The sequence below is a fragment of the Heteronotia binoei genome, chromosome 19, assembly GCF_032191835.1.
Source record: "Heteronotia binoei isolate CCM8104 ecotype False Entrance Well chromosome 19, APGP_CSIRO_Hbin_v1, whole genome shotgun sequence".
Classification (NCBI taxonomy): domain Eukaryota; kingdom Metazoa; phylum Chordata; class Lepidosauria; order Squamata; family Gekkonidae; genus Heteronotia; species Heteronotia binoei.
The window spans coordinates 45,275,251-45,297,461 of NC_083241.1; the positions used below are offsets into that span (position 1 = coordinate 45,275,251).

At 46.8% G+C, this 22,211-nt stretch overlaps 1 protein-coding gene across 1 annotated transcript in view; it reads right to left on the reverse strand.

Annotated features, from left to right (window-relative positions):
• The window catches only part of TCF12 (transcription factor 12), a 135,459-nt gene that overhangs the window by 66,641 nt on the left and 46,607 nt on the right, over positions 1-22,211 (reverse strand). The window contains exon 5 of the mRNA XM_060260009.1: positions 19,779-19,881. Within this exon, the coding sequence (XP_060115992.1) occupies positions 19,779-19,881 (103 nt within the window). The remainder of the gene's footprint in view (positions 1-19,778; positions 19,882-22,211) is intronic.

A 22,211-nucleotide genomic window follows, 5' to 3' on the forward strand; every position in this document is an offset into this window, starting at 1 on the left:
CACCTGAGAATATCCCCTGAAAAAACACGAGCCTTTGATCCCCCTCAAGTATGAGATTATTTGTGCTGATTTAACGTTGAAGTCTATCTTGTTTAGAAATCACTGCATAAAACTGGAATGTGGGAAGGAGGGGGAAAGCAGATCATCTGTCCTTCTGGTAAGACTGCACTGCGAGGTTAATATGACTGACATGTATTTCACTATTTCTTACTTGGAAAGCGGTGACATTATTGTTGAAAAGAAAGAGAAAAGTTACCAATTTTCTGCTCAAGCAATTTGCCTCCAACAGCTGTCAGAGAGCAAGCAAATAAAACAGCTAGCATGCAAAATTGTTTGAAGCGGAATGATTCATGCTGCTCGTGTTAACTGGACTCAGCATTTTCTTTCCTGTAAATAAAAAAAAACCTTCCACCAAATGATAAACAACTTTGACTAAGGTATGCAATATTCCGGGCAAGGTTTAAAACAAATATTTGGAAAACAGTAAATGACAAAGAGTGGAAAAATTACTGTGGCAGAGGAGAAGTTGAAATGCACACCACTGTGGGGAGAACACCTTGTGTGCTCCTTCAACAGCGACCTCCATCCCAGACACATTTGCAGCCACAGAGTCCCCAAGGAGCCCTAAAAAGCAACTTGATTCATTGCCTGAGCAGTATAAACCCTGACTGGTTCCTACAAAAAAACTACCACTGAATTGGTTCAACTGTGCCAAGCTGACCAACAGTCTTAAGTAGCACCAGCCTCATCGAACCCAAGTTACCGTATTTTTCGCTCCATAAGACGCACCTGAACATAAGACGCACCTAGTTTTTAGAGCCGTTTGTGTGAATTTAGAGGCATTTGTGTGAATTTTTTGCAGTATTCGCTCCTTAAGACGCACACACTTTTCCCTCCACTTTTTTGGGGGGGGAAAGTGAGTCTTATGGTGCAAAAAATACTGTAATTTGGATGTCACACAATTCACAAGGGGTGCATCCTTAAAGCTGTAATCTGAGGCCTTCAAGTACAAGCACACGCCAGGAAACACAACAGCAGCCTCAGTGGAACAGACTGGCAGCAATGAATGAAGTCCCTTCTCGATCTCACAAACATCCGGAGGAACCAACTCACAACCTGGGGATTGTAATTGTGTGCATTAAGCAATCCTGCACCCATTTTGCAAGACTGTAGGGATTCCACCAAGCATCCCTTCCCCCCCAGGGAGGTCTTTCATTCATTCACCAGAGGCAGGAAGTGACCCGACAGCCCTTCTCTCTAGAGGACTTCCCTGAGGCAGGGCTGCAGACTTCGAAGCATTTGCTAGTGAAAAATCTTAAAATGTTTTCCCAGCCATAACAGTTTGGGACATTTGGAAAGCCTTGTCTCTCCTAACCACAAAAATCCCACTAGCAGCAATATCAAAAGACCAGAACTTAAGATGGGTTGCTTATTGGAGGAATGTCATTTCTTTGTTTTATTCCTCCTCGATGCTGCAGACTAAATGAGGACAGAGGAGTCCTCCTCCTCCCCCTTGCATGAATATTTCAAGAGCTGTGTTGTGCTGTTTACATTTTGGGGCTTTTGTTCCCGGCCCTCCTTCCCTTGGGCCCAAGAGGAGCAAATATCCTCTCTTCTCATTGGGCCTATTATCATTTTAATTATGTTCTCCTCCCAGGTGGTCTTGTTCCTGGATGGCTGCAGCTTATAAGCAGTTGCTAAATATATGCACAATGTTAACTCCTAACTAAGGTATAATTATTTTTCACAGCTTAATAAAAATAATTATGGTGGTAAGCACACTGTTACTCAAATAGTCTCCTTTTGCTGACCTTTCAGTTGAGGGCCTCTTACTTTTGCATGTAATGATTTTACAAAAGGGGGGGGGGGAACCACCCAACAACTGGTAGTTTCACTTTGCTTGACAGTTCAGAGGTCGACAGTTTCATGTCTAGGAGAGCCAAGTAAATAATCAGTCATGAATAATTTACACAGTGAACGGAGTTTTATTTTATTTTTTTCACTGTGAAGCATCTGCGAACAGATTTCTATTTCTTCAAACTGGGCGTCCAACAGCTTAGAGTTCCCTTCTTCCTTCCTTCCATCCTCGGGTTTAGCTGAAAGTCACTGCCCAGGAGCCGAGTGCAAGTTCCACCACAAGGAGAATGGCAAAGCCTTCTCCTCCCCCGTTATGTGACTTCTGCTCCAACCAACACGAGAGGCAGATCTTGAGTTATGGGAATCCAGCTCCCAAACACAGGCTCTGGGGTCTTTGCACAGTGCCATTCCCTCAGCATACTGGTTTCATTACAGAAAAATCCATGGCAGTCTAGCAGACATTACATGTTCAAGCATAGAAAGTCCTATACTTGGCACTCCTGTAATAAGACAATAATCTTTTTTTTTAAGCAAGCAGCAGAGAACAGATGGAAGCGTGCAGCAGGGCTCCTCCAGCCCCAGATCTGCCCTGGGACAGTTGAACTGGAGTCAGGGCTGAGGCGAGAGGGACACAACTTTGTTCAGTTCAGTTGAACCCAAGTAGACCACGGCAAAAGTAGGACGGCAAAAGGAAAACTCCAAACTGGGTACATGAGCAACAAAACGGCAAATGAATTTCTGTGCAGCCGGTGATGCACTTCTCTTGGCTTAATTTGCAATAGACTCAGACAGTGATTAACCCCTCTGATAAGAAGAACTCCCTCACTCTATGCAGAGCCTCACCGTGAATTTCGGGTCCCATTGTGCTCCAGATGGCATCTCTGGAAGTGCAGAGGGGTCAAATTTTAAGCCGTCCTTTTTGTCTTCTTCCTTCCTGCTATGCCATCTTGATTTCATTGTTCCCCAGTGGGGAAATAACTGTTTGGATTTCACTGTCATTTAATTGTGAGGGAACCAGTTTTATTGTATTGTTTGTTGTACTGGTCTTCCTTTGGGTTTTTTTTTTAAACAACGGAATTTTTTAATCTGCACTTAGGAAAGTGGATAAAAATGAGCAAGCAAATGAAGGAAAGGCATTTGTCCTCTCTCTCCCAAAGCTTCCCTGGCAACAGCAGTGACGGGGAGACCTCATTCTTTCTCCCTGGATAGTGTAGCTAGAGCCAGCCACGCACAGAGTGCTAGGGGACAGACTATTCCTTTGGTGCCCAGCAGCTGTACGATGGCTCCAGGTGGCTTGGAAAAACTACATTTCCCAGGGTACCTTGTGACAGAGACACCACCATGGCAGCATTCCAGAGGTGAAGAGGGCGAAGAAAAGCTCTGGGGGAAGACAAGGAGCAGCAGCAGCTATGGGGGGGAGGTGTCATGGGGCCAAGTATAGCTTATTTATGTTAGGTCAAAACTTAAGCAAAATTTAGGCTCAACAGACCCTAGTATTCAGTTAGCCTTTTTCATTGCTGTTGTGCACCTAGAAGATCTTCCAAAGAACTAAGCGTCCCTGCTCCAGGTTCTCTTACTCACTGCCGGTTTCCTAGACTAGTTTTCTCTGTATCTCACCGTGGCTCCATTTCTCCTCCATGACTCCATCCCATCCCCCTCTTCAGGGGGATGGAGAGCCAGTCTGGTGTAGTGGCTAAGTGTGCGGACTCTTATCTGGGAGGACCAGGGTTGATTCTCCACTCCTCCACTTGCAGCTGCTGGAATGGCCTTCTTGGGTCAGCCAGAGCTCTCTTATCTGGGAGAAGCAGGTTGGATTCCCCACTCCTCCACTTGCAGCTGCTGGAATGGCCTTGGGTCAGCCATAGCTCTCTTATCTGGGAGAACCGGGTTTGATTCCCCACTCCTCCACTTGCAGCTGCTGGAATGGCCTTGGGTCAGCCATAGCTCTCTTATCTGGGAGAACCGGGTTGGATTCCCCCCTCCTCCACTTGCACCTGCTGGAACGGCCTTGGGTCAGCCATAGCTCTGGCAGAGGTTGTCCTTGAAAGGGCAGCTGCTGTGAGAGCCCTCTCCAGCCCCACCCACCTTGCAGGGTGTCTGTTGTGGGGGAGGAAAGTAAAGGAGATTTTGAGCCGCTCTGAGACTCTTTGGAGTGGAGGGCGGGATATAAATCCAATATCTTCATCTACCTCACAGGGTGTCTGTTGTGGGGGAGGAAAGTAAAGGAGATTTTGAGCCGCTCTGAGACTCTTCGGAGTGGAGGGCGGGATATAAATCCGATATCTTCATCTACCTCACAGGGTGTCTGTTGTGGGGGAGGAAAGTAAAGGAGATTTTGAGCCGCTCTGAGACTCTTCGGAGTGGAGGGCGGGATATAAATCCAATATCTTCATCTACCTCACAGGGTGTCTGTTGTGGGGGAGGAAAGTAAAGGAGATTTTGAGCCGCTCTGAGACTCTTCGGAGTGGAGGGCGGGATATAAATCCAATATCTTCATCTACCTCACAGGGTGTCTGTTGTGGGGGAGGAAGGGAAAGGAGATTGTGAGCCGCTCTGAGACTCTTCGGAGTGGAGGGCGGGATATAAATCCAATATCTTCATCTACCTCACAGGGTGTCTGTTGTGGGGGAGGAAGGGAAAGGAGATTTTGAGCCGCTCTGAGACTCTTCGGAGTGGAGGGCGGGATATAAATCCAATATCTTCATCTACCTCACAGGGTGTCTGTTGTGGAGGAGGAAGGGAAAGGAGATTGTGAGCCGCTCTGAGACTCTTCGGAGTGGAGGGCGGGATATAAATCCAATATCTTCATTTACCTCACAGGGTGTCTGTTGTGGGGGAGGAAGGGAAGGGAGATTGTGAGCCGCTCTGAGACTCTTCGGAGTGGAGGGCGGTATATAAATCCAATATCTTCATCTACCTCACAGGGTGTCTGTTGTGGAGGAGGAAGGGAAAAGGAGATTGTGAGCCGCTCTGAGATTCTTCGGAGTGGAGGGCGGGATATACATCCAATATCTTCATCTACCTCACAGGGTGTCTGTTGTGGAGGAGGAAGGGAAAGGAGATTGTGAGCCGCTCTGAGACTCTTCGGAGTGGAGGGCGGGATATAAATCCAATATCTTCATCTACCTCACAGGGTGTCTGTTGTGGAGGAGGAAGGGAAAGGAGATTTTGAGCCGCTCTGAGACTCTTTGGAGTGGAGGGCGGGATATAAATCCAATATCTTCATCTACCTCACAGGGTGTCTGTTGTGGGGGAGGAAGGGAAGGGAGATTGTGAGCCGCTCTGAGACTCTTCGGAGTGGAGGGCGGGATATAAATCCAATATCTTCATCTACCTCACAGGGTGTCTGTTGTGGGGGAGGAAGGGAAAGGAGATTGTGAGCCGCTCTGAGACTCTTCGGAGTGGAGGGCGGGATATAAATCCAATATCTTCATCTACCTCACAGGGTGTCTGTTGTGGAGGAGGAAGGGAAAGGAGATTGTGAGCTGCTCTGAGACTCTTCGGAGTGGAGGGCGGGATATAAATCCAATATCTTCTTCAAGCCACCTGCAGTCACAACCATCGTTTTACACAAAGCCTGAGCTGGTGATGGGCAAACAGACAGCTATGAGTTGAACTTGGAATAAGCAACCACAATGCTGGGAAGGGATCACCGTGCCAGGAGAGACGGGTAAAGGCGTAGAATTGGCTCAGCATCACCAGGCGTCTTGGGGCGTGGCTTCTGTGCCCACTGGGCTGTGTTTGTGACAGGTGCTTGCCGGCTAGCGGCAGCGGGAGGGCTGCACCCATCACAGGCCACTTCAGCACTGCCAGGGCCTAGCTTCTCCTGGGATTGGTAAGCAGAGACTCGATCCAATACGGTTCTCGTGCCTGGTCTGCCACACCCTGGAAGCATTTTTTTCTCTTCCTCAGTTAAAATGAAGTTGCTACCTTAAGGCCTCCATGAAGGGCTGCTTGGAGATGTGCAGAAACACTGCCTGAAGTACCGCCCTCCTCGAAAACCTGGCCCTTTCAAACCAATACGTCTTGCTTGCTGGTGATGTTCCTTTCTTTTTCCTCCCAAAAGGAAGGCATGTTCTACAGAGGGGGAAATGAGACATTCAGCTCTTCTGTCACAGACATCCATCTTTATGTTTATGACATTTTAGACTACAGGCTCACGGTTCCCAACCGGAATGAGTAAGAGTGAAGCTGCAGGCAAAACTGTCTTCACAGACCACGATCTATTACTGCTGTCAAGTTAATGTTCCATGTGGAGCCATATGGCACAAGAATATATTCAACAAAGAAAATTCCTTAAACTTGTTATCATCAGCATTTGTAGTCATTCCAAAAGCCTGACATAAACAGCTCTAGTGTATTTCGGGCACTTCACTTAATATCCCTGGCAGAAGCCATGAACGCCGCACAAAAAGGGAGGGGCAATAGAAGCAGTGAAAGTACATTTTATAATTTTTCCTAAGTGATGGAAAAACAAACGAATCAACCCGCAATTTGGGTGCATAGAAGTGTACGCCTCGATCTATACAATGTAGCTCACACAAAAATACCATAAAACGATTGCCGCCCCCCCCCCACTAGTTTCTTCCTGCTAGTTGTTGCATAATTACAGAACTCTGGCCATGCTTCGTTAGCATTAAGGCAGTAAGCCAAGTATCTTCCTCCTCTGTGTGGAAGGCAGGTCACAGCTGAAAACGATGAACTGCCCAGTCCCTCTGGTACCTGGCCCAACCCACCACGTCAAGCGAGAGACAAGGCTCAAAGGCAAGGAGGACTTCACCGCACCCCCCAGAGCAGCAACAATAAAGTGCTGAGAAAACACACCATCAAATCCTGAACACAGCATCAATTTCGGTTAATTACAGCCTTGTCAGCAATGTGATTATTCAAACAGCTCGTGCAAATGTTAATGAGTTCCTATTTGCATATTTATTTTTTTCCTTTGTTGAAATGTCATTATTACATTCAACAATGATGAATACTGCTGATGAAGTGGTCCGATATGTAATTAGTCATTAAGTGGAATAAATAGATCAATTATGAAAAAACCAAGATTAAGAAATATCAAACAAGACCGCCCAACATCACTAAAGAATCTTTTTTTTGAGGGGGGGGGGAACCAGAGACCACTGCATACTAATTTTCATCATTTGGATTTCAAAATTGTTAAGTACAACTCAGAATGCCAGTGAGGTTTTACAAGCAAGTAATCAGAGAAGGGGTGCGGAAGGTGAGGCAGAGGGGAAGAGTTAACTGTTATTGACTTTGGCCTCCTGGGCTCAGGGGACGGACAGAGTATCACACTTCTATTTTTGTAGGATCCGTGGAAATCGGAAGAAGCGCAGCTTGCAATCTCAGTTTGTTTTAAAAGGGAACATCTTGCTTAGCCCTTTGCAAGGGCTGGCTACCGTTATCCAGCAGGCGCTTGCGATTTGCTGCAGAACACACACACACACATTACTGTGGACCAGATGGGAACATTCCACATGACCAAACCAATCAATCACCTCGGTGGGGCGCAGGTGCCGCACAGCCGTGTAGCAACACACCATTTCACAGTCTATCGGGCACAAACACATGGTCACCAATCAATGGCACCCCAAGGACCCCCGAGGAGGGGGGCTCTCTCGAGCCTTACTGGTCCATGCCTGATGACTTCATAATCACACATCATTTCATTCACTGGAGGATACAAACCAGCATTCTAATAACCTCCCTTCTGAAAGCGTTTCATGTTGCGCATATTAATAAGAGCGCTGTTTATAGTGAAGTCACTGGCTTTAAGCTCTGTGGAGCGCAGACTGCAGCAGCTCCAAACCGAAAACTTCTGCCTGGAGGATTTTCTCCCCAGTCCAAAATCAATGACGCTCGCTTCACAACAAAGAACGCCTACGATGCTATTATTCTGACACAAAGGAACCGTGAAACAATACCGAGCTCCCAGCGAGGAACACATCCCCCCCTGAAGACAAATGTAGTGCATCAAGAAGGCTACCCACACCAATATTTACTTTGACAAGCTTCCTAAAGCTGACACGATGCAAACGGGTGAACTGGATACTAACACGTTTCTCCCATCGGCCTAAGCAGAAGCAGCATGACAATCCTGTGCGGTCTCTTGCACACAGGCCCATCATTCTTGGGGCAAAAATTGTGGGGGGGGGGGAGGGTTAGGGTAGAATCTTGGCAGGGCAGCTACTGACCATGCCTACTCATGGTTTACCCACAGAGAATAAGAATTCTCCCTTGAGAAGCACGGGACACTTACTACACATTCCTTCTGTCCAAGATTCTGTAGTGCCCTCCCTCTCATTTTCAACACACCCCTACCACGAGGTGCTATCATGCACCTCAGTCAGTTGAGCTCTGAGAGAGTGCAGGAAAGGGAGCTGCTCAAGGGGTGAGTGTTTGCCTTTTCTTAACTGCTGGGGGAAATTAGCTGAGGCCACTTTGTGGAAAGAGAGAGTGTGAAGAAGTGCATGCTTGCTGGGGAGTGAGGAACTGCTGTTTCTGTCTGTCTGTTTTGGCTGGGCTGTAGCTGAGTGTAGCTGATTGGAAGTGTCTGTGTTGCCTGGGGCTGACTGCTGGCTCCACCATCTTTGTATTTGTAAGGCTGCACCTTGCCAGAGGAGAGAACCTTTGGAGAGAGCCAAAGGGCTCTTGGTCTGTGGCTCTTAGCCAAGGGGCTCTGAAAGACCAGGAAGGACCAGGAAGCCAAGGCCCTAGTCTCCTTGTGTTCCCAATAAGGTTAGCAGAATTTCCACAAGGAAAGCCACATAAATATGAAGGGTATTAAAAGGGGGATTATATATATTTATTTTTTAAAAAATAAAATAAAAAGCAATTATGAAGGCAGAATGCCAGCAGGAGGTTGGGGGCTATCCAGTGTTCCAACTGGATACTATCTGTCCACTGGACATAAATCTTGAGTGTGTGCTCAGTGCAAGGAGCTCCTGGTTCTCAGAGAACGAGTTTGCACCCTTGAGGCTGAAGTGGTTGGCCTGGAGAAGCAGAGACAGTCAGTTAGGTACATGGGGAAGACTATCGGGGACTTGTTAGATGTGTCCCACTCTTAAAATGGCAGAAAAGGGGTGGGATATAAATCCAATATCTTATTTTTCCAAGCGCAGGGCCAGAGAGGCACAAATTAGGAGTCTCAATCTGTGGATGAGACGATGGTGTAGGGAGGAAGGGCTCAAGTTTGTTAGGCTGTGGGATGCTTTTTGGAACAAGAGGGAGCTGTTCAAAAAAGATGGTCTCTGCTCATTCTGAAAAGGAACCAGGCTGCTGGAACTTAAAATCAAAAAGGTGGCAGAGTAGTTTTTAAACTGAAAAGGCACGGGCCTTTTCAGCCGCGGCTCCTGCACTGTGGAACCAGCTTCCGGAGGAAGTGCAAGCCCTGCGGAACCTTGACCAGTTCCGCAGGGCCTGCAAGACCGCCCTTTTCAGACAAGCCTGGGCTGATATCGACTGCTGAGTTGCTAGGAATAAAAGAACCGCCATCTATAATACTACCATGGAACTATCTAAACTGGCAGAACCAGCGCCAGAACAGTTTTATTGCTGCCAGATACATTTAATGTAACTTAAATTATGTATTTTAACTCAATTAACTGATTTTTATGTTTAATTTTTTAACTGTTAAATTTAAAGTTTTACCTATTTATGTTAATGTATGGAATGTTGTTGGCCGCCCTGAGCCGCCTTGGCAGGGAGGGCGGGATACAAATAAAATCTATTATTATTATTATTATTATTATTATTATTATTATTATTATTATTATTATTATTATTATTATTATTATTATTATTATATCTTGGGGGAAAGCCAACAGGAGACAAAATGTCTCTGGTTTGGTTTGGTTCATCTCAAAGAGATGAAGGGTTAACTGTTACTTTTCTACAGGGCAATGGATTAGAGTTGTCCACTGAGACAGTGACGAACAATATGGCAAGGTCTTGAGGCAGCTGGATGAAGGTTCTGGGCCTAACATGCCTGGGAAATTATAGATGTTTATATACAAATGCTAGAAGTGTCCTAAGTAAAATCAGGGGGTTGGAATGCTTAGCGTTGGTGGGAAACAGACATTGTAGGCATTTCAGAAACTTGGTGGGATGAGGAAAATCAGTGGGACACAGTGATTCCCGGATATAAATTATATCAGAAGGATGGGAGGGGGAAGGGTTGGAGGTAGGGTGGCTCTGTATGTCAGAGAGGGTATACAGTCCAGTAAGACGAGAAGGTAAGAGAATTAGATTCGCTTCTGGAAATGCTATGGGTAGAAATAGTGGTTACAAAAGGAAGTTTAACTCTGGGAGTTTGTTATTGCCCACCCGATCAAAAGATAGAGAATGATTATAAAATGAAGAAAGATTTAAAGATAATGGTCAGATGAAATAGCTGTGTCGTAATAGGTGATTTTTAACTACCCACGCATTGATTGGGTCATCATGTGTTCAAATTGGGAGAAAGAGGCTGGGTTTCTAGACTCTCTCAATGACTGTGCTATGGAGCAGATGGTCACAGAACTACCAGGAGAAAGGCGATCCTGGACTTGGTCCTAAGTAATGCCCAAGACCTAGTGAGAGATGTAAAAGTGATGGCACTGCTTGGGAACAGTGACCATAATGTTTTTGAGTTCAGTGTTTGTATAAATGGGGAGTTGCCCCAAAAGACCAACACAACCACTTTTAACTTTAAAACGGTTAACTTCTCAGAGATGAGGGGGCATGTGAAGAAGAAACTGAAAGGAAAGGTAAAAAGCGTCCCTTGGGGAAGCTTGGAGACGATTTAAAACTACAATCCTAGAAGCTCAGATAAAATATATACCACAGGCTAGGAAGTAATGGTAGATAACTCACTGAAAATGTCAAGGCAGTGTGCAACTGCAACAAAAAAGGCCAACACTAAACGTTGGGGATTATTAGGAAGGGATCTGAAAAAAAAATCAGCCAGTATCATAACGCCTCTATATAAACTGATGGTGAATAATGAAGAGTTCTACTCTCCCAAGCGCAGTCTGCTTCACAGAGAGTCGCCTACCTCAGTTTGGCTTCTTATCCTGTTCTATCACAACTCCCTTTCCCTTCATCCCCACCCAGCATTCATGGCTACGTGCCTAACTCTTCATGCAGTGGGCAGTTTGCAGGGCCTTGCAGCAGGCTCAGGAGAGCGGGAGAGAAGAAGCTGCAACGCTCCACCCTGGGAGAGCAGCTCAAACGTCCTTCAGTCTAAAGGGCTAAAGGCTGCCTGGACACGAGGAAGATCATAACATCTGAAATTCCTAAAGGCACCTTCTGCAAGGACGTTTTCATCTTTGCAAGTCACCAAGGCAGCCTACTGGTTGAAGGAAAGGGTAGACCAGATACATCTGGAACAGCCAACACTTCAATCCTACATTATTATTATTATTATTATTATTCCACTTCAGACATCTTGATACCAGCCTCTGTGCCAATTATGCAGCATTCTCTCATCTCATTTAGACGGGAAAGACTGCTGTAAAGTCCAGGCACAACTAATTAAGCATTTTATTTCTGATTTTATATGAGAAATCTTTTTAACCATTTTGCAAAATATAACTGGCTTTTGTCTTCGGAGCACAGGTAAACAGCAGCTTCTTTTAGATGGGTTACATGTTCCTTGAAGTGTGGTGGGGGGGGGGGGGAGCCTTATCCTCACACCTGCTCCCTGTATCATTTCTTCACACTTGACTTCAAAGGCAGCATCTTCACAATGCTGAGGGCAGCAAGCTGGCCAGGGGGAAAGGGCTCCCTGGGAGCACTTGTAAGCAAAGGCAGAAATATCAGCGTAGCAAACACCTGTGACCCGTGAATTCTAAAGTCCTTCACCTGACGGCAATCCCTGTTCCTCCGTCTGCCCAGCTGCTAACAAGGAAGATGCTGGCGGGGGGGGGGTGGGGAGGGAGAGTGAGAGGGGACAGATGCAAGTGGACACCTGCTACAACCCACACCAGGGGAACTGGGTTCCTGAAGGCTTTCTACAGATGTATTGCTTTGTTGAGGGAGACCTAGAAAACTATTTGACTGAAAAAATACCACGAAAAGAGAAAAAAGGTTAACATGCTATCTGATGTACCTAAACCCAAAGCTGAAAATGCTCCGTCTGCAGTGCTGGCCCTGCGTGACCATTTGCTCCCATGAAAGAAAAGGGAGGGGGGGGGGGAACCAAAAGTGCACCTCTTTATTATGAGCATCATTCAACTCATGCAACGCGTGGGGCAAAGTGGCATAGGACAGCAGTTCCCAACCTTCTTGGCACCACGGACCAGTTTTGTGGAAGACAATTTTTCCACGGACCAGTGGGGGAGGGTGCTGTGGCTTTTGTCCCCCGTGGGGGACTTTAAATGGGGAGGAGGACTGGGGCTGCTTCTGCAAGGGGAGGCAGCCTCAGAGCGAGGATGAGCCGCCTCTTTTGTTCGCCCAGGTGAAAGGGGTGGCAGGGCTGCTCTGCCTCAGTCCAAGGCTGCCCCCCCTTGCAATGCAGCAAGCGAGGTCATTCCCCTCCAAGCCAGGCTCAGAGGAGAGCACACACCGATGCGCCATCTCGCCACCCTCAGCTTCTTGGGTCTGTGACCCAGGAAGCCAAGAGCGCCATGCCTGTGCAGCCCGGCTGCCAACTGGCCATGGACCAGGCCAGTTTGGCCAGGGATCCTGGAGGTTTAATTCCATTTTCTGGGCCTGCGCAGGGGTCATGGGGGTATGGGGGGGGCAGGGGAGATAAGTACTTGTGAGTTTCCTGCACTGTGCAGGGGGTTGGACTAGGTGACCCTGGAGATCCCTCCCAACTCTATGATTCTATGAAATTTCCGTGGCAGAGTGGGAACTGACACCTGGGTCTCCCAGAAGCAGGTCATGCCAGCATACCTGCTCTCAAGAATGTGGGCTGCAACCTCCACAGCACAGAAGGCCCAGAGTCAACAGCCTGAGTCATGCACAGAAAGTGACAAGTGGAGTTCCTGGAACACTCCTGTTTGGAAAAAGTCCAGAAAAGGGCAACTAGAATGATTAAAGGTTTGGAACACTTTCCCTATGAAGAAAGGTTGAAACGCTTGGGGCTCTTTAGCTTGGAGAAACGTCGACTGTGGGATGACATGATAGAGGTTTACAAGATTATGCATGGGATGGAGAAGGTAGAGAAAGAAGGACTTTTCTCCCTTTCTCACAATACAAGAACTCGTGGGCATTCAATGAAATTGCTGAGCAGTCAGGTTAGAACGGATAAAAGGAGGTACTTCTTCACCCAAAGGGTGATTAACATGTGGAATTCACTGCCACAGGAGGTGGCGGTGGCTACAAGCATAGCCAGCTTCAAGAGGGGGTTGGATAAAAATATGGAGCAGAGGTCCATCAGTGGCTATTAGCCACAGTGTGTGTTTGTATATGTGTGTGTATACATATATATATATATATTTGGCCACTTTGTGACACAGAATGTTGGACTGGATGGGCCATTGGCCTGATCCAACATGGCTTCTCTTATGTTCTTATGTACCCAGACCCAGGAAGAGTGCCACCCGCTTCTGGCCTGGCTGAAATGAAGGCACCCAGCCCTGCACACAGCAGCAGTCACAGAGCAAGGTTATGGGAGTCTGACTCCAATGAGATGATCCTGAGGTTCTGCAAGTGCCTGATTATCATCAAGGAAGTATCCAAACAGCGCCTGGCAACAATGCCCCCTCCTCTAAGCCCTGGAGTCTTGTGAGCGTCTGGCATTGAAGTTGAGAGTGCGCAATTTGGCTGCTGCATCAATGAGTCTGCTCTGGGGCCCTCCTTCCCGAGCAAAGACAAAAACGCGTGAGCTGGAGGCTAAAAAACTGTGAGCTAGCTCATACTCAGTCAGCTTAGAGGGGACACTGCCTGGCAAGCGTTTGCAGCTGATGGCTCAAATTCAGTCCTTTCCCATATTCCAAGGGACTTAATAACAGAATTAAGCCAAAGGTAAACGTTGCTGGTTATTCAAACCAGGGCTACAGTAAACCACCCTAGCAATCAGAGCATTCTTCAGAAGGACATAATTTGTTTCCCCAGCAGAGATGCTCTGCCTCACACACACACACACACACACACTCAACACTTCCTCTGAGTTGCATCAACAGGTCCTCTGGGAAGACCAGCCGCTGTACACCACTTCAGATTCCATCTCCTCCTTCTGTGCCGAACAGGAGCAGAACTGCACAGTCATCTGTTTAAGATGGACGGAAGGTATAATGCATGCAGCCTTCCTCGACGGCACTGAATGCTATTAGGTATTTGAGAGCTAGTGAAGTGCAGTGGTTAAGAGCGGGGGACTCTAATCTGGAGAATCGGGGTTGACTCCCCACTCCGCCACATGTAAGTCAGCTAGGTGACCCTGGGTCAGTCACAGCTCTCTCAGCCCCACCTTCCTCTCAGGGTGTCTGGTGTGGGGAAAGGAAGGGGTGGTGATTGTAAGCCACTCCAAGACTCCTCCTCCATTTGTCATTACTTGTAATTTTAATGGTTCTTTGTGGTTGCAAAACATTGGGTTTACTGTCCCATCTATGTTGTATCCCAGGATTTATGCGTGGCAACCAGCCAGAAGCAAGAAGAAGAAGAAGACTGCAGATTTATACCCTGCCCTTCTCTCTGAATCAGAGACTCAGACTGGCTTACAATCTCCTATATCTTCTCCCCCCACAACAGACACCCTGTGAGGTGGGTGGGGCTGAGAGAGCTCTCCCAGAAGCTGCCCTTTCAAGGACAACTCCCACAAGAGCTCTGGCTGACCCAAGGCCATTCCAGCAGCTGCAAGTGGAGGAGTGGGGAATCAAACCCGGTTCTCCCAGATAAGACAGCTATGGCTGACCAAAGGCCATGCCAGCAGGTGCAAGTGGAGGATTGGGGAATCAAACCCGGTTCTACCAGACAAGAGTCTGCACACTTAACCACTACACCAAACTGGCTCAAACAAAGCACAGACATTTGCCCTCTTGTAGGCATGTGAGAAGAACCAGGCTGGATCAGAACCAGGGTCCATCCTGTTGCCAGCTGTGGCCTGACACCCCAGAGAAGCTGACCAGCAGGCCCTGCAGACAAGGACCTTCACCCACGGGCTGTTCCCCAGAGCCTGATCACTGAAGGCATTCTGCCTCTAAATCCAGAAGTCCCACTCAGTCATCGGAGCTCACAGTCAGCAACAGACCTCCCCTCTACCAGTTGCCCCAACCCCCTTTTAAATCCATGTCAGCCAGTGGCCGTAACTGCACCTGTTGGCAATGAGTTCCACAAGTCAAATGTCCACTGTGGGAACTAGGAGTACACCAGGAGCTTGAGATCAGTAATCATCCAGCCATAAAAACTACATTAATGTCCTTAAAAAGCAAGCATAAACACTGCCAAATGCCAGCCTATATTAAAGAGCGGGAACGCCTTTACCAAAGAAGCGTTAATACCCAGTGGAAGGATCATTTGCCTGAGGGGGCTAAGATATGCAAGGCAGCCGGACATTACCTTTTATGGGGTGGGGTGCAGTTCCAATCAACAGAACTGGACATAAATCAGAAAAGTGCTACCAGGGCTTTAACCTACTTCTACGGAGATTCTCTAAGAGAGGGGCTGCAACAAAACGTAGCAGGCTGAACAGCTCTTGCTGGGCAACATGAAAACAGGTGAGAAGAGGTTCACCTCTGCACCCACCCACACGTGTGCAAGTAAGAAGCAACCTGTACCCAGCTTCCCAGCCATCCATGAGGCATGAGAGAGCCACGATCAAGGACAGTCTGCATCTGCCTTGCTGGAGGAAAAGACATCCAATCCAGAAGGGGCGCCATCACAGCAGTCTGCTTTGGACGGGTTTTGTCCACAGCCAGGCCACACTGATGGCATCCTCCGGCACAAGAACCATTTCAGCAGCTGCTCCAGATCTACCAGGAAACTCGCTCTCTCCCAGCGACAACATCGACAGGATAATTCTAGAATTAGGAAGGAACACAAATCACTTTGACATAATAGCTGTACTTCCTCTGAGAAAAGCACTTCAAGATGTCTAAGCCAATATTAAAAGGCATCTTTCTGCAGCAAATTGTTCATTATTGAATCATTATCAACACTTGTGATACAAAATTTCTAGCTACTGCAATGCACAATGTCATTAAAGTGTTTAAGAGCTCCATCACCAAAGGCAGCGGCAATTCATAACCCACTATCTTTCCAGGCAAACATGCTTATGGCTGAACATAATATACGGAAACAACATCCCGCTGACATACAATTAAATCCCTTTCGAATGGTGTCTGCATGCATGGACAAATGGTTAAAATCTGAGACAGTAGCGTACTTAATGTAATACAATTTTGAAAACTGCAAGAAAATATTGTTATCCTTGGGTAGGAAATGGGATAGAACAAATAAATGCAAAGCACCAAGATGGAAAAAGGGGACCCTGAAAACCACAAGACTGAGGCAACACACCTCATCCAGCATCAGCCTGCCAGCTGTGTGTTTCCACATGGCATTCAAACTTTCAACAAAAAGAGCAGAAAGCAACACAAACACCAGAGAACAACAAAACCTTTTTAATACACACAGCAGCCTGAAGAAAGCTCTACCACCAGCTGCCTAAAAAGAATATGCAAGCGTGGATTAAGAGGGATGAAGCCCCCAAGTCAGAGTGGGGGGTGGGGGCGGGGCACGGAGCCAGTCCCAATGACCTCAGACCGGGAGGCTGCTCAATGCAAGGCAGTTCCAAGCTGGGTTACACCCAGCCTTCAAAATTAGACCCCGTAAACAGCAGGAAGCAAGGACAAGTTATTAGGGACTCATTTTTACACTCACACACGCTAACTCCTCCACCAAAGTCAGCAATTTTAATGGCAACTTTCTCTGCTAGCACCCCAAAGACTACAGGCATCTAGCACTATCTGGATACATATGCAAAATGAAATTTCAGAAAAAATACAGCCCCCTTTTTAAAAACGACTAAACAACATATAAACCAAATATGGCAACACTCAACCATTAAATTACAGGTTAACCTGAAATGGGCATGTCTTCAAAACACAAGTCCGAGTCAGGACATTCAGGACTCGGCATATGACTGAAAAGGTACTGGATGCTGCTGCTGCTGCTGCTGCCACCTTCCAGAAGAGAAGCAGGGGAGCCCCCTCCTAGCCACCCCCCATCACCACCACCATGCACCAGCTGGAGTCATTTCATAGAAAAAGAGGTGCCGGAGCTCATTAATGCCACAGCCCCCTGACATCACTGGGAGGCGGACTCAATTATAACCTCAGCATCTACCTTAAAATGCTTCTGGAATTATAACTGTCATAACAAAACCTTACTCCCATCATACTTTTTAAATTACTTTCTCCTATGTGGCCACAGTGGCAAGAGGAAGATTTCCATCTGTCTGCTTTAGATGTTTTAGTTATTTGGGGGAAAATATTAGAAAGTTTGTCAAATCTTAAGAGTTCAGCAAAATTCCCACAGTGGGTTTGAACAATGAAGCCCAGAAGCAAGTATCTGGGGGGTGGGGGTGGGGGAGAGAAAGAGAGCACAATAAAATTTAGAGGTTCCAGAGCTCCACTTCTGCCCAAAATGAGGCCTAGCTATGATCAAACCGAAGCTGGAGGTATAGGAAGTAAAAGGTGAGGGTTTTTACTTTGAAAATGCCTGGCCAAACTGGATTTTGCTACAGATGTTACAGTGACAGAATAAATGTAGTGCAGACATTGACTTCAACAGAACACTGTTTTTAAATACCCTGTTTTGCATCAGGATTAAGAAGGTGATTGCTTTCTGGTTTGTTTGTTTGTTTTTTGTTAAATCAATACAAGTCCTTTTCAAGAGACTGAAAATAATCAGTAGCCTTGAAAAACGGCTCTTCCCTAGGAGCTATTTCTCCCCTCCCATCCCATCCCCAGCCACATGCAATTAATTGGGCGCAAGCAGCAGGCTGACTCCTTCCTCCCCAGCTGACCCCGCCCTGCAGAAACACTAATATCCAAACTAAAACAAGCAGAACTGATTTGAATGCAGGATCTCCACTGTGCTGTGAACGGAGCCTTCCAAGAGCGAGACAAGGGCCACTCCACGTAAGAAAGGTGACTTGGCACTTCCTGGTTCAGACAGCACCTTCTGGACATGCTAAGATTGCTGGAGGAGAAAGAAGGGACACCTGCTGGGTACACACTCTTTTGCATCACTTTTGGCCGGTGGACATGCTCACGTACAAGCATGAGATGGGCAGCTCTGCAGAGGTGTCGAACTCATTGGTTACGAGGGCCAGATCTGACGTAAATGGGCCTTAATGGGGCTGGGCAATGTGCATCATGAAAAGCAATGCCAGGTAGCGGAGATACAAACTTTAGAAACACAATTAAAGATATTATTTTTAACTTAAAATGCAAACATGCTTAACACACTTGCAAATGTTTTGTTTAAAATTGAAAGGTGGGGAATAGCAGGGTTTGGCAATACAATTTTAAAAATAAAACATTAAGAAAAAGCGCAAGGATCACAGCAGAAACTAAAACATATAACATGCTCTGAGTTTAGGAAAACATGCAATGGCTGGGCATTGCAAGCTTCTCCCTCCCTGCCCCCAAGTCTACTCAGATTGGCAATGGCTCTTCAGTGTAATATCCCTCTTTAGCTGTGGGTTCCCAGGTTAGAGTACTCATTAGGCACTAGTTCTAAGATCCATTTAGCAGAAACAACCTGGCTCAAAGCATCAGCCCTTTATTTGCAAGGTCACACAACTCCATTAAGGAACAGCTTCTAACTGGCCATACAAATGCTGAAAAGTGAAAATGAACTCCATTCTATTAAAATACATTGCAGCAAAGACGAAGCCGCAAGAAAAGAGGTTGCTGCTGCAGCTGGCAAAGACAAGGCAGAAGGAGCTGGGAATTTCAGCAGCCTTGGAGCTTCATAGGGTGAGGACAGGAGGGGGGGAGAGGGAGAAAAGAGCCCCGTGGGCCTGATTAAAGCCCTGGGTGGGCAGGTTCTGACACCCCTGGCCTACACTGTGACAACTGTGTCCACCTGCCATTCCATGAAACATTAAAACAGTACAGGGAAGAGACCTCCAGAAGACCACTAGGATTTGAATTTACGCAGCCCATATAGGACTGCTATGCCAGTTTTCTTAAAAAATAATATCAGGAGCATGACTTAGTCACAGATATGAGAGAAAAACCAAAGACAAATGCCAGTTCAACAGATAGGAACACATTATGAGGAATCTGTAGTCCTCAGATACAAATTATATCAATACTGCTTTCTCCAGGCTCCCTTCCACTCAACTATAAAGACGACTGCAGATTTATACCCTGCCCTTCTCTCTGAATCAGACTCAGTGCGGCTTACAATCTCCTATATCTCCCTCCCCCATAACAGACACCCTGTGAGGTGGGTGGGGCTAAGAGGGCTCTCACAGCAGCTGCCCTTTCAAGGACAACCTCTGCCAGAGCTATGACTGACTCAAGGCCATTCCAGCAGCTGCAAGCGGAGGAGTGGGGAATCAAACCTGCTTCTCCCAGATAAGAATCCGCACACTTAGCCACTACACCAAACTGGCTCTTAAGGTAGCCTCTTAAGACAAAGAAGATAATCATTCAACAGCGAACCACTCTGTGCTATTTTCAACATGCTTTATTTCCAAAAACATACAGAATCAAAAATAGACACTAATTGCCAAAATGACTTAACACCAAACCTAGCTACACCTATATTTTGAACAAGCACAAAGACTGAATGCAGAAAGATAAACCATGCAAAACCTGGTGCCTTGATCTCTTTCACAAGCAATGACGTAATTCCCAGAATAAAACTTGCCTGTCATTAAAAATATGCTAAACATACAGGTACCTCAATGTAGAAAAGGAGGTAGCGCGGAGAAAATTTGAGTGGCTACTCGCAAAGAATTACCTACTTACCCATCAGATTTGAGTTTGTAAAAGGTGTTGGGGACAATCCTTCACTGGGCCCTAATCGACTGTCGTTCAAGTGATCCCCATAATGAGAGCTCTCCGTGAAACCCTACGTGGGGGGGAGAAACACAGATGTTTAGGAGATTATCCGCAGCTCTGCCGAGCAAGCTCAGTGACACTCTCCTAGCTGAATGCAGAGACAGTGGGCCATTTTTCCTGAAGTTGGTTTTCATCTCTGCATATCATGAAGAAAAACAAACACCGCCCCCCCCCAATACATTGCTGTCTCATCAAATTTTAAAGCCCCCAACAACAACTAGAGTATTATGAACCTCAAATCATGAGCCTGCAAAAAGATCAATGGCACTGTTTAATGATTTGTAATTAGTGGTTGTTACCTTCTCCCAATGGAAGAACACCCAAACGCAAGGCTTGCTCCTGCCCAGCTACAACCTGCAGGCATTTGTTCACACACACACAGGAACTCAGATCCCGCTGGCTTGGTGTCAGGGGTGTGGTCTAATATGAAAATTAGTTCCTGCTGGGCTTTTTCTACAAAAAAAGCCCTGTGTGAAACTATGGTGATGTCAGGGGGTGTGGCCTAATATGCAAATGAGGTCATCCTGGGCTTTCTCTGCAAACAAAGCCCTGCACACACTATCACCTGAAGAGGGCCCAAACTCATCCTGGACCACGCCAAAATGTGTCTCGCGGGGTGACATTCGTCTACCATTATTTTGACCTCTCTCCCCTGCAGCTGAACCCTAGCTGTAAATTCATCTGGGGAAGCAATGGCCTTTTCACTATGAACTCTGGACACTAACGGAGCCTAATAACAGGACAGTGCCGGCGTCAAAGGATTAAACTGAGAACCCAGGTCTACCATCTGTCAGCAAAAAAAATAAAAATAAAGGGGAGGGGAGAGGCTTGCATTCTAATACCCGTTTTGGTTAAGCCCTAGGAAGGGAAGCCGTAACTTTAGTCCATATTTGACAATAAAGCAAAGGAACCACCTAAAGAGAAGGCCTGGGAAAAGCACGATGCAACCTGTGATCACTATTATTCCATTTCTTCTTTGGGAGTTCTTTTTTTAATTTTTTTTTCAATACCACAGGTTGGGAGAGGAAGAGAGTAAAAAGGGGGAGAAAAGAATGTTCCACAGAGCTTAACTATCTTGCCCACAGCACTGAACTCAAGTTTTGCAATTCTTCACTGAAGTACTGCGTAAAATGCCTGCTTTCTTTAAAGTCTTTGCACTGAAGTCTAAGGAACTTCTAAGAGGGGTTGAGCAGGCCTGGAGCAATGAGAAACCACCCAAAATCCCCCAGGGACTCTAAAGTCATCAATCACTGAACATTTATCATTTTCCAGACTATGGGCTTGCATTCAAGAAGACATTAATGGGGCTGAAACAGGCCTTGCTCACTATCTTTGCAGGCATGCTGTCAGTTCAACCGAAGGGCTAGGAACTAAGGGCTAAATATCTGTCAAATCCCTGCCACTGCTTATGGATGCCTGTCACAGCTTTCCGGTGTTCTGCCTCAGCATCCATCTTCTGGGAGCCCCAGAAGATCACTCACTCTACCTACTTCAGAACCAGTGATACACATGTGACAGACATCCCGGAAAAATCTTTGTGACATTTACAACTCGCTCATGACCACAAGGGTGTCCTCTGGTAACCATGACCTGGCCTCGTCTGTCAGACAGGCAGCGGGTAGCCGCAGCTGCCCAGGAAACCAGACGCTCCTAGCCAAGGTCACTGCTGCACTTTGCTTTATGCTGAACAGCAGCAGACCGAGAAAGAAGACGCTGGTTGAACAGAACACATCTGAAAAAGTGGAGGGCTCCAGTGGCCAGATTACATACCACATAAATGCATCACTAATTACCCAAAGGAATAAATCACTGCTCTCAATGTTCATAGTCAGAAGGCATGCTATCATGCAGAAGAGAGGGGAGGCAAACCTATAACAGCTCCCCCCAAACCCTAAAGAAAACCCTTTCTGTTGGCCTAATACCTGAGAACACTCCTTTGGCCATGCTGACAGCACCACTCAGTTAGTACTGCTGACACAGAGAGGTTTTATACACTCAAACACAGAGGTGGGAAAAGTGAAGGATGAGGGGCAAAGGCTCTAAGAAGAAGTCAACGACACTGGATTTATACCCCGCCCTTCACTATGAATCTCAGAGCGGCTTAAAATCTCCTTCACCTTCGTCCCCCACACTAGACACCCTGTGAGGTGGGTGGGGCTGAGAGAGTTCTCACAGAAGCTGCCCTTTCAAGGACAACCTCTGCCAGAGCTATGGCTGACCTAAGGCCATTCCAGCAGCTGCGAGTGGAGGAGTGGGGAATCAAACCCGGTTCTCCCAGATAAGAGTCCGCACACTTCACCACTACACCAAACTGGCTTTCACACACTCAATCACTACACT